At 45.2% G+C, this 13,247-nt stretch overlaps 1 protein-coding gene across 1 annotated transcript in view; it reads right to left on the bottom strand.

Annotated features, from left to right (window-relative positions):
* Positions 1 to 13,247, bottom strand: part of LOC126298235 (uncharacterized) — a 512,920-nt gene that overhangs the window by 152,063 nt on the left and 347,610 nt on the right. The window contains exons 6-8 of the mRNA XM_049989541.1: positions 12,877 to 12,969; positions 12,676 to 12,819; positions 1,765 to 2,082 (exon numbers count right to left, since the gene is read on the bottom strand). Coding sequence (XP_049845498.1) covers positions 1,765 to 2,082; positions 12,676 to 12,819; positions 12,877 to 12,969 — 555 coding nt within the window. The remainder of the gene's footprint in view (positions 1 to 1,764; positions 2,083 to 12,675; positions 12,820 to 12,876; positions 12,970 to 13,247) is intronic.

The raw sequence follows: 13,247 nt of genomic DNA, 5'->3' as shown, positions 1-13,247 counted from the left end.
CTACGTTGGAATTCAATATGGTGTAGGCCCACCCTTAGCCTTGAAGACAGCTTCCACTCTCACAGGCATACGTTCAATCAGGTGCTGGAAGGTTTCTTGGGGAATGGCAGCCCATTCTTCACGGAGTGCTGCACTGAGGAGAGGTATCGATGCCGGTCGGTGAGGCCTGGCACGAAGATGGCGTTCCAAAACATCCCAAAGGATTCAGTTCAGGACTCTGTGCAGGCCAGTCCATTACATGAATCTTATTGTCGTGTAACCAGTCCGCTACAGGCAGTGCGTTATGAATAGGTGCTCGATCGTGTTGAAAAATGAAACTGCCATGCCCCAGTTGCTCTTCAACAGTGGGAAGCAACAACGTGCTTAAAACATCAATGTAGGCCTGTGCTGTAATAGTGCTTCGCAAAACAACAACGGGTGCAAGCACCCTCCATGAAAAACACGACCACACCATAACACCACCGCCTCTGAATTTTACTGTTCTCACTACACATGCTGGCAGATGACGTTCACCGGGCATTCGCCATATCCACATCCTGCCATCGGATCGCCACATTAAGTACCGTGATTCGTTACTCCAAACAACATTTTTCCATTGTTCAATCGTCTAATGTTTACGCTCCTTACATCAATCGAGGTGTTGTTCGGCATTTACTGGTGTGATGTGTGGCTTATGAGCAGCCGCTTCACTATGAAATCCACGTTTTTTCACCTCCCACCTACTGTCATAGTATTTGCAGTGGATCCTGATGCAGTTTGGAATTCCTGTGTGATTGTCTGGATAGATGTCTGCCTATTACACATTACGACCCTCTTCAACTGTCGGCGGTCTCTGTCAGTCAACAGACGAGGTCGACCTGTACGCTTTTGTGCTGTACGTGTCCCTTCACGTTCCACTTCACTATAACATCGGAAACGGTGGACCTAGGGGTGTTTAGGTCTGTGGAAATCTCGGTACAGACGTACGACACATGTGATACCCAATAACCTGACCACGTCAGAAGTCCATGAGTTCCGCAGAGCGCCTCATTCTGCTCTCTCACGATGTCTAATGACTGCTGAGGTCGCTGATACGAAGTACCTGGCAGTAGGTGGCAGCATCATGCTCCTAATATGAAAAACGTATGTTTTGTGGGCGTCCGGATACTTTTGATCACATAGTGTATTTTCCTTATCCCGTTATGTGCCTGCAGCGCCAACATGTGGCCTTCAGGCAATGGTAATAATGTTTTGGCTTATCAGTGTACGTGGATGGCTTATCACCGATGTAAAATGGTATGATCCATTGACTTTGCGACACTCTAGAACTTGGTCCATAGTCAGCTAGTTCACGTTTTTCTGACTTCTGGCACTGAGTTTACATTGGATGTTTTGCATAAAAATAATATGGACGATAAAGAATCTCACATTGAGTATTTCTGAGATAAGGAACCAATGGACGGAAATGTATATGTCACTTAGTACAATATCTTGAATAAGTTACGTGTGTGAGATAGGTGTATGAAAGCCACTTATGTTCCGTAACAAAACTACCTGCTGCGTGGGTGGCGCAACCTCAGAAAGCAATGGAAAATCACATGCAAGCGACCAAGGTAGAGTTTATCGCTCTTTGCAGTTATAACAGGACGTCAAGATGCCTCAGTGTGGATTGTAATCGTCTGCTGAAGAAGTCTGAAGTGTCCAGCAGAAGAAGGTTCGATCAGCGTTACAATAGCTTTTTTACTCCAGCTCCGCTAGAATCATTGACTTGGAACTGCAAGTAACGATGACGGGCGAGGTGAATATCCCGGCATTTCCCAGTGCGACGGCCTGCGGCTGCTGACTGTGCGCCCTTGCAGCCACAGCTGCTGCTGCTGCATCGCCGTATTTCCGGGCACTCTGGTTGGAGATGGCGAGGCTGATGGCGGTTACTGTGAGGATATCAGATCTCATCCAGACATAGAATTCTTCTGTATATACTATGGCGAGGACAGGGATGGGTGGGTTCTCACATCGTACTCCTGGGAAGGTAGCAATTGCTGGACTGCCATGGTACCCATGGGTGGCACGCAATGTTTTGTGTCCCAGCAGTGATAGAGGCGTCTGCACCATCGTCACAGTGTTGAGTAGTATAGGCTCCGCATCACATAACTGACCAGCTGTTTGAGTGCTGACAGGCTGGTTCGGGCGGGTTTAAATGCTGCTGCTCCCTGCTAACTTTGCGGGAGTCGCGGCGTTTGTGTGTCACGTCGATTAATTTGGAATGAAGGCAATGACCAGCTGTCGTAACTGGCAGCAGATCGGGCTGTGTTACATCCTGGTTACTGGTCTGGTTTCGTCACGTGGAAGGCTGTGATACAGAACAGGGAGATGTCCTCAGCGCATAGGTCGCTGACCAGAGCTGGTTGATTCCAGCGTGGTCTGATTTCCATCCTGGTGCCTCCATCTCTTGCTCAAAGCCCCGTTATAACTTTTTCTCTTTACAGAGTTCATGACTAGTCACTGAAGATGGGTGTTTCTCCTTACAGGAACTTGCAGACATGATGCCTGGAGCAAAGCTTCTCAGCCAGTGGCATAGTAATTGAAAGAAAAACATATACTAGAAACTGGATTATTTAGATCATAGGCTGCTGCGCAATATTCTCGAGAAGGAATTACTCGTACAGTAGAATTTGAGGAGACGGCGCTAAATTGTGTGAGAAAAAAATTATAAGTAAGGGCTCATCAACTTTTTTGTGAGATGTGCGCTCTGAAGAAAACAGTTTGGAAAATACTGTAGCAGCTGCACCCATATCAAAGATCTTGCATAAGCCATGGGACCATATTATTTTGATCCAATAGCCTACCAATGGATTGTGTTATAATGAATGCTTTCAGCCCGGCAGCCGTTACTTTTAACACTTACTACTACCTTATGTTGCTGGTGTAAGGTGTAAGCTGTGTATGTCAATAAAAACTAAATAATCATTTTCGACCATTAGTTCCTTATCTTCAAGTTTTTTTATGGTGCATTACTACACTGCCAGAAAAAAGAGTTAATACACTCTTTTAGATGTTTCCAGTTCACACAAGATTTATTGTTGCAACAGCGCATATGGAGTACATGCAATAATTACATTTACAGATTAATAACAGAAGTGGTTGTGAGGTACTAGGTATCGACCCACGCTGGGTCGTGCAGATGGCGAGTAGTGTCCTGGGGTACGTCATTCCACGCCTGATCGTCCTATTCACGTAATTCTGTAAGAGCTGTTGGCTGACGAGTCGCATAAGTCACTTCTCTTTCCATCATACCCCACACTTGCTCGATTGGAAACAAATGCCGAGATCGTGCCGGCAAGGGAAGTTGCTGCACGTCTTGAAGAGCACGTTGAGTTTCATGGACAGTGTGTGGACGAGCATTATCCTGTTGGAACAATACATTACCTTCCTGTTGCAAGAACGGCAAAACAACGGCTCTAATGAGATTTTCTAGGTAATGAGCGCTGGTTAGAGTCCCGTCGAGCAGCAGCAAAGGTGAGCAATAATTTTAACTTATCGCACTCCAGACCAAAAGGCCACTGTGTCTTGGACGAATACATTCTACGAGACTGCGTTCACCAGGTCTAATTCAGATGAGCAAACGACCATCACTTTCGTGCTGGCAGAATCTGCTTTAATCGCTGAAGACCAAGGCACGCCATTCCATCTTCCGGGTGATCCTCTGACTTCACCAGTCCAGCCGTGCATGTCTACGCTGTGGCCTGAGTGGAAGATGGGCTAGACGTGTGCGTAGTCCCACTACAAGTAACCGGTTCGCAACAGTTCTTGTTGACGCGTCTGGGATTACAAGTCCTCTTGTCTGTGCTGTAGTAGGTGTACGATATCCCACCGCGGCCTTTACAATACCACGATCCTGGAGGGCGTCTGTGTTGCATGGACGTCCAGAATTTCGTCTACAAGTGTGAGAATGTTCACGTCACCATTAATACCAGCATCACTGCACAAGTAAAGCAGTACTTCATCTACATCTACATCCATACTCCGCAAGCCATCTGACGGTGTGTGGCGGAGGGTACCCTGAGTACCTCTATCGGTTCTCCCTTCTATTCCAGTCTCGTATTGTTCGTGGAAAGAAGGATTGTCGGTTTGCTTCTGTGTGGGCTCTAATCTCTCTGATTTTATCCTCATGGTCTCTTCGCGAGATATACGTAGGAGGGAGCAATATACTGCATGACTCTTCGGTGAAGGTATGTTCTCGAAACTTTAAGAGAAGCCCATACCGAGCTGCAGAGCGTCTCTCCTGCAGAGTCTCCCAATGGAGTTTATCTATCATCTGCGTAACGCTTTCGCGATTACTAAATGATCCTGTAACGAAGCGCTCTGCTCTCCGTTGGATCTTCTCTATCTCTTCTATCAACCCTTTCTGGTACGGATCCCACACTGGTGAGCAATATTCAAGCAGTGGACGAACAAGCGTACTGTATCCTACTTCCTTTGTTTTCGGATTGCATTTCCGTAGGATTATTCCAATGAATCTCAGTCTGGCATCTGCTTTACCGATGATCATTCCATTTTAAATCACTCCTAATGCGTACTCCCAGATAATTTATGGAATTAACTGCTTCCAGTTGCTGACCTGCTATTTTGTAGCTAAATGATAAGGGATCTATCTTTCTATGTATTCGCAGCACATTACACTTGTGTACATTGAGATTCAATTGCCATTCCCTGCACCGTGCGTCAATTCGCTGCAGATCCTCCTGCATTTCAGTACAATTTTCCATTGTTACAACCTCTCGATACACCACAGCACCATATGCAAAAAGCCTCAGTGAACTTCCGATGTCATCCACAAGGTCATTTATGTATATTGTGAATAGCAACGGTCCTATGACACTCCCCTGCGGCACACCTGAAATTACTCTTACTTCGGAAGACTTCTCTACATTGAGAATAACATACTGCGTTCTGTTATCTTATGTGGCAATCCTTCGAAAGGCCTTTCCGGCCACTCGGAGGGCAACAATTTGATCCCTTTCAGACTCGCTGCGTCTCTGTGGCATGGTTGCCTGCTTGCTTCACACATTTTGAATAAACTGAGCCTATTAAAGTGTAGATACAGATGGTGCTCTGTCAGCTGTGCCACTACGGTATTTGTTTACGGACGACGTTGAAACTGTTATCAGTGTATCAGCTATCCTCTAGGGCACATATGCCATCAAATGATTAAAATCGACATCGTTTTTGCAGGTCAAAAATTTTTTTCCGGCTGTTTATTTACGCAATTTTGACCCTTATAGTCTAGGACAACACGTATGTAAGAAGATTCAAATTATGCCGCTGTTTCGGTGGCCTCGTTAGATCACCTCGAAGGAAACAATCTATTATTACGTAATCAGCATAGTCTTAGAAAACATCGTTCTTGTGCAACGCAGATAGCTCTTTATTCGCACGACGTAATGGCCGATATCGACAGGGGATCTCAAGTTGATTCCGTATTTCTAGATTTCTGGAAAGCTTTTGACACCGTTCCTCACAAGCGACTTCTAATCAAGCTGCGGGCCTATGGGGTATCGTCTCAGTTGTGCGGCTGGATTCGTGATTTCCTGTCAGGAAGGTCGCAGTTCGTAGTAATAGACGGCAAATCATCGAGTAAAGCTGAAGTGATATCAGGTGTTCCATAGGGAAGCGTCCTGGGACCTCTGCTGTTCCTGATCTATATAAATGACCTGGGTGACAATCTGAGCACTTCTGTTAGGTTGTTCGCAGATGATGTTGTGATTTACCGCCTAGTAAGGTCATCCGAAGACCAGTATCAGTTGCAAAGCGATTTAGAAAAGATTGCTGTATGGTGTGGCAGGTGGCAGTTGACGCTAAATAACGAAAAGTGTGAGGTGATCCACATGAGTTCCAAAAGAAATCAGTTGGAATTCGATTACTCGATAAATAGTACAATTCTCAAGGCTGTCAATTCAACTAAGTACCTGGGTGTTATAATTACGAACAACTTCAGTTGGAAAGACCACATAGATACTATTGTGGGGAAGGTGAGCCAAAGATTGCGTTTCATTGGCAGGACACTTAGAAGATGCAACAAGTCCACTAAAGAGACAGCTTACACTACACTCGTTCGTCCTCTGTTAGAATATTGCTGCGCGGTGTGGGATCCTTACCAGGTGGAATTGACGGAGGACATCGAAAGGGTGCAAAAAAGGACAGCTCGTTTTGTATTATCACGTAATAGGGGGGAGAGTGTGGTAGATATGATACGCGAGTTGGGATGGAAGTCATTAAAGCAAAGACGTTTTTCGTCGCGGTGAGATCTATTTACCAAATTTCAGTCACCAACTTTCTCTTCCGAATGCGAAAATATTTTGTGAACCCATCCTACATAGGTAGGAATGATCATCAAAATAAAATAAGAGAAATCAGAGCTCGAACAGAAAGGTGTAGGTGTTCGTTGTTCTGCGCGCTGTTCGGGACCGGAATGGTAGGGAGGTAGTATGATTGTGGTTCGATGAACCCTCTTCCAAGCACTTAAATGTGAGTTGCAGAGTAATCATGTAGATGTAGATCACCTGTGGCTGACTGTGTGTGTCAGTGGTATGTCTAATGTAGGGAGAGGATAGTACCTGCAGTAGGACAACACAAATTAAGCAATGTGGTCACCAGAACAGTCGTAGGATTTAGTACAACTGCATTTAAATGTGATACTCTCAATTAACTATAAGCTAAGATAGAGGACGGGTCACTTCTTACATTTATTGCTGCCTTCTCGTCACAATGCAGAACACACCCTATTAAAATGTGTCGAACTGAATTGCATCTGCCACAAGCACTGGAAAGTGCTGTGTTCTCCTGCCGGAATAGAACTATAAGGGTCAAAGGACAATGCCCTATTCTGGAAGGAGGTACACCGGGACCAGACATTTAGTTTTGTTGGCAACAGCTTATTATCTGACATTTCCAGTCACCGTTCCTCCCAACAGATTAAGACAAGGCTCAAAAACGAAGAATTTGTTTTTTCTGTGATGCAGCCCAAACTGGCTTCCTTGTCTATTTTGTCAACTATATTATTCCTCTGTGCCGTAGCAACACTTCGCAACCCTTAGCGAGGTGGGTAAGCTAGCGGACTGTGAAATCCTGCAGCTGGAAGTTGAATATCGCTGAAGCAGCATGCTGAAAGTCCCCAGACGTTCGTAGTTGCGAGCTAAATTTCCTCATGCTGTGCTGCGTTGGTCTCTAACGTCACCGAAGATGGGGCCCTGTCACAACAAAGTTGGACAGCGTCACTACAAATACTCGTCGCTCAAACCTGAGCAGTACCTTGTTCTTCAACTACTGCCTACGCCGAGACATACTCCGAGCCAGGTATCAGTCCCATCAGGGCCGACGGGGCGTCCAGTTGTCCAACACACACGCTTACTGCCTGCTGGATACTGACGTCAGTCTCCCGTCTGCAACTCCACAAGCCGCCGCTACTCGTACTTTGTTGAGGCAGCTCTCCTCTCCGTCGTCCCCGACCCGCCATGGCCAACCACGCCATAGTATCCTGTATTGGGCTAGCAGATGCCGCCTAGAGTTTTTTTCACGCCACTACGTCTCCACGATCAACTTCTGTAAGAGCGTTTTGCTAACTAACGAATGTTATTGGTAATTGAGCTCTTATGATTCCACGATCACTAAGGAGCCGGTAAGATCATTTTACCTTCATATATAACGGTTTTGAGAAAATTCTTAACCTCTAGCTACAACTCATCTACTCCAGTGATTTAAGGATCCTATGCCATTCTGCCCTGTAAACAGTGAATTTCGCAAATTATGAAGACACGGTCAGAAAAAGCGAAACAGCAACCAAGAAATTTTTTTCATATTAGATCCATCAGCCTAAAGTATTGTGAAGGGGTGAACCAGAAAAACTTATGAGTATTTTCTTTTCTAAAAGCGTCAAATCTAAAATAACTCTGGTCTTCCTAAGAAGTCAGGGGACTTATTTGCTATAATATCATTGTAAAACATTAATACTTTCTATACCAGTTTCTAAAGCATAGCTACTGGCCGAATCGTAAGAAGTCTTTTGAAGCGCAAACGGTTAGTCTGAGTTGCTCCATTGATTGTCGAACAACGGTATGACACACAGATGTATGTGGCAGGGAGTAGAACGTACATGCTTGTCGCACCATGAAGAGTTTCCGCCTGATGTAATGTGATGCCACCTTGCTGTCAACACAGAGGCTGGGGATTGGACTAGTTCTAAATACACTGTGGCCAGTCTGATTCATTCAAGTTGGACTGCAACGAAGATCTGCAGGTGGAATGGTCAGCCGTTCTCTATCTACACTGTTAAACTATTACCAAGCCAGGGCTACACAAATGCTCTATAAAATTGCACCCTAAACTAGTTTTACCAATTCACATTTGTTGAAGTTTACAAGTTTCTAAATAACGAGCTTTGTAAGGAATGTTGTTCTCAGATCCCTGAGGTGGAGAAACCAATAAGGTTTGTCAAGTATGAGGCCATGTCACCTCAGTGCACGAAGGAAATTTAAATTTGTGTTCGTTACTTTGGTTTCTGGAAGAAACTGTGTGTGTGTGTGTGTGTGTGTGTGTGTGTGTGTGTGTGTGTGTGTGTTCTGTGTGTGTGTATGTGTACTGACAGTGCTGGAAAGGGGAACGTATACGTACCGAAAAATGCACATGCGTGGTGACGACAGCTGTTTGTCGGCTAGGGTTAACAGGGAGAAAAGTGGAATAATATGCATCATTTATGAAGGTGACCGGTCCTCTTTTAACTCTCATCCTACAGTGTCGTTCTTCCTGTGTAAGGTGTAACTACTTTAAATGGAATCGTATAGTAATTCAAAAAGTTTGTTGTAAACTCAAGTGCCAACATCTTCACTGAGCTAGTAATCTTAGTTCCTCCACATGTAGTCATAAACTATATACATTCCTATATGTTATTTTAAGAGGATAGCTGAGTTCCGTGGTTACATGTAGATTGATTGGTTATTGCATTTCGCAGTACCAGCTCCTTTATTATCTTATCACCTTCATTTCATTTGCGCACTGTCCAACACTTTGATACATTATAATTAAACTAAAGCCTCGTTGCGAGTCAACTGGTGCCTTTAGAATATGACAAAAATAAATTAAATATTGTATAACAGGGTCGCTACTAGGTTTTACTACATAGAAAGGAAATAAATAAGTTCCTATGTTCTTCACGTCTTAATTATACCAGTGAATGAAATTGTCTAACCATATATCCTCAACTGGTGGAACTTACAAGTTTTGGTGACCCTTCCGTACATAAAGGTACAGTAAAAATTCATCGCCATTTAACTGAATTGAATTGAATACCATGTACTATCAAAAAACTTAGAAGTAATGAAACAAGTAAATAAATAGCAAAAAAATGTCTACAAAGTATCAATCATCCATAGAATTTTTACCCAGCCTCTAATGCACTCAGCCAATTTCGCGGAGTAGCTAGGGCATGTCCTTCCTCTGACAGACGCAGCTAAGAGTGAGGTGCTGCCCAATGATTTTAGCGTGCTGGCTTCTGCATCGTATTTATCTGCTCCATTCTGAATCGAGCCAATCGGCGTTCGCCAGATATCCCACCGGTAGTCAAGCTCCCTCCCCTTGTTGCAAATACTGTAATATGATATTCACCGAAATACACATCTCCCTTAAATAGGAGTATCTTTTTAATTTTCGAACTTTGTATTCGTTTATGTCACTCACTGAGGTAGTAATTCGTAAATTAAGATTCAGTGTTTCATGTCAGAATCTCTTCCCGCGGTTTCTCTGTTCTGTCCTTGCTATTTATTAATACAAGAGGTCAAATGTTACTGATAAAAGAAGTGTCATGGACAATAGAGACTTTATTAAATAGTAAGGCATAGGCACGGCACTCGAGAGACACACTGCATGTGGAATCAGGGCAAGCGAGCACAATTAACACATCCCAGGTGAAAATGGTAAACAGTGAGAGAGTTAGTGAGTGACACAGTTGGAGCCTCAGTCGTCATCAGGTAGCAGCTGAGTTGTTGGGAACCATCACTGTAAAGTGAGAGTTGGATGATACTGCAATAAACTACGAGAAGAGCACATGCATTTGAGGGAGCCACTGATTTTCCAGTAAGAGCCAGCTACTGCTCTTACACTGAGTTTCCTGCCTGTTAGCAGTGAGCCCTGTAGAGTTCGTCTCTAGAAGTACCAAAGAGTAGTAGTATTTCTGCATGTCAGAATATACAGAGAAACAAATGCCAACTTAAGCTTTTCTCTTAATGTCTACTTTCGTGAGTAGCAACAAGGAATAATTGTTAGTTTTCTGTGTATGGGAAGGAACAAGTGGGGTCTTGCATTCTCCTCTTACCTGATTTGAGAATTTGATGGAATCATTCGAACGTATCACTATCAAAGGAACTGGGGCTCACTGGAGAGGTAGTATAATCACTGATGGATAAAAAGCCACTGTGAGGCACCTCTCTGACTAAGGATGAACTACTGAAAAATTATGTGTTCTTCAATTGAATTTGGAATTGTTTGCACTCTTAATGAGTTGCTACAAACTTATCCTCTGCATTCCAACATCACTTCTGCTAAATATTTTAGGAGACTTTCTCCCTCTCACTCCGTTAAAGGCAAATAAGTAGATCTCAACCGACAGTGTTGCCAATGTCCTGACTGCGGAATGATGCAGGCCACACGTTTATACCAGGTTTGTGGGACACAACAGTTCATACAAAATCTCCCTCATCTCAAGAGTGGTGGCCGCGGAGAAGGGAGGAGGGGGGGGGGGGGGGGGGTGGAGAAGGAGGAAAGGATGACATTCGTTTTGCAACGGCATCTACGAGGAGAAAAGAAATCTCAATCTCACTGTTGGTGGGATATTCCTGCTATGGGGTGTAGCTTTGTATAGCCGGTCATAGCCCTCCTCCCTCCCGCCCAACTTACTTCAGGCACCAGGATAGCTTTGTCGTCTCAAAGAACAGCCCGACATTGCAGTTTTCTTGCAAAATGTTGCCATCTCGTAGCCCCTGTTGAGCGGCAGAATAATTTTATTGTACATGCTTAAATTTTTTGAAGTTGGACCCAGAGAGCTCAGAACAAAACAGGCTTGCTCGTCGCCGGTGTGCAAATTGGAATGTTAACCAGACATGAGGACATGAAGCGAACATTGCCACACAACCGTCGAGCGAGGAACGTAGAAACGCAGTCGTCGCAGTTCTACGTAAAGTGGTAGTGTGAAGTGATATGTTCATCACAACTTCAACGCAAGAGCCCCACTGCCAAGTCAGATTTAGACAGAAAGACACTGTCTTGATGATACAGAATAATTCCTGAATTAGCAGAATGAGCCAAGGAGCGCTGACGAAAACGATAAACGAGGGCAAACGCGGTCATATAGCTAGAGCCACTGTGTAATAGGCTCAAGCTCGGGCTTTTAAACAACAAGGCTTTCAGAGCTCAAAGACATATTCAGACGTGCTCCGTTTCTGTCCGTGTCGCTAGAACCAGAGAGTATGATGGCCAATTGAGTTTTTGTCAAACCACGAAAAGCTAATCAATGATGGTCTGCCTGCTACCAGCATGATGATTTCAACACCGAGACATAGCCAACATTATACATACCAAAACTACGGTCGTTATTTCTGTCCACCGTGAGATCTAGTGTGTGGTCAGCCCTCCTGTGCTACGGATCATCTAGGATGATAGGCGAGCTGTTATCTCCACAACAGCCAGGCGTGGCACGTTCATGCAGTCAGCTGGCCGACTCGTAAACAACTGCTGCAGCCTTGGCCCATCTAGGGTGGATGACTAGGGCCTTGTATTCACAGCGACCGATATACAGGACCACAGCTAGCTGTCCTCACCAGAGTGCACGACAGGCATAGATACCACAGTATTGATTATTTTGTAAAAAATTTTTGGTTATTTATAGGCGCAATATGGTTCGTGGTGTGGGTTCCTGTAGTCATGTCCTAGTTCATGAACCACGGGCAACGTATGAGTGGCCAATTAAGTGGTCCTGACAGTCGGGATACCAGTTACTTTGGAATAAGGCTGGGCATCTCGGACATATTCTGAGTCGTGGTCACCTTTGTGCTCAGACGGCAAAGACTACCAAATCCACCGCATAGCCCCTCAATCGTTAGGGGTAAAACTCAATGGGACCCGCGGCAAGTAAGGCTAGCAACCTGCTTCCCTGGTACTTTAAATATGCTTGTGGCCAGAATCAGAGCAAAATGCCTCGGACCGTCGGAGGTGACAGAGTCCCACCTGTAATTGACAAACCAGGGATTCCTAAGATACGACTCGGCAAAGGAATAATAACGAGATGGGGAGCTATTAATATCAGTGGGAGCTACTTTGGGAAGAGGGTAGAGCTGGCACAGGCCGCAAGTAAGATGGGGCTGGACGATTTAGCTGTTAGTGACATTCGGGTAAGGGGTGAGGAAGAAGAGGAAGTGGGAGAATACAAGTTCTACCTGTCAGGAGTAAAAACAGGAATAGCAGAATCCTTATTGATGTACGCCTCTAGGCGTAAGGACACTGACCTACACTCCGTGTCTGGCTTGCTACTCACAAAGCGACCCCTGTTCTGCAGGCCGCAACACCTTGCAGGATGACAGTTTTTTCGGCGAGCTTATGTATGTAAATGCCCTTAAGTTGGATGTCATTTGAAGTGTTACTTCTTTTCGTTACCTTCCTGTGGATGTGGGCGAGCGCGGGCCGGCGGCACTGCGAGAAGTCGGGGCGCTGCCAGGAGGCGCGGTGAGTGTCGGTGAGGACGCATCGGCGGGTGGCGGCGCGGCCCGCGTGGGTGGCGGGGCAGGGCACGGCGCTCAGCTGGCCCGGCGCCGCCGCCGCCCACCACACGCCCAGCGCCCCCTCCGCCGCGCACACCGCCACCACAGACTTGTTCACCACCTCCACCGTAACGCTCGCCGAGTTGCTCGCCACGCTGCCTTGCACCTGGCAGTCGAATATTGCTGATTTCTGAAAAATACCAACTAGTAAGGACACGTAAGATGTACTGAAAAATGCGGCTGTCTCACAAAAGTGTACTTCAGTTACATTATTATCGGAAAAAAAGTCAAGCACCCAGAAAAGGAGGAGGAAACGAAATGAATCTTCAAGGTTTGAAAGGGTATGTAATGTTATTTTAATGATTTCAAAATAGAATAAAATTTACAATGAAGCAGACAGTATTCTTTCTTCTTGGGGCCTTTGTCTCGCTTCAACGCTGGGTCGGCCGTGTTACTATGAATTTGGCA

Source organism: Schistocerca gregaria, chromosome X (genome assembly GCF_023897955.1).
Source record: "Schistocerca gregaria isolate iqSchGreg1 chromosome X, iqSchGreg1.2, whole genome shotgun sequence".
In the NCBI taxonomy this organism is placed as follows: domain Eukaryota; kingdom Metazoa; phylum Arthropoda; class Insecta; order Orthoptera; family Acrididae; genus Schistocerca; species Schistocerca gregaria.
The sequence above is the reverse complement of the archived record's forward strand: the minus strand, read 5'-3'. Positions and strand labels throughout refer to the sequence as shown.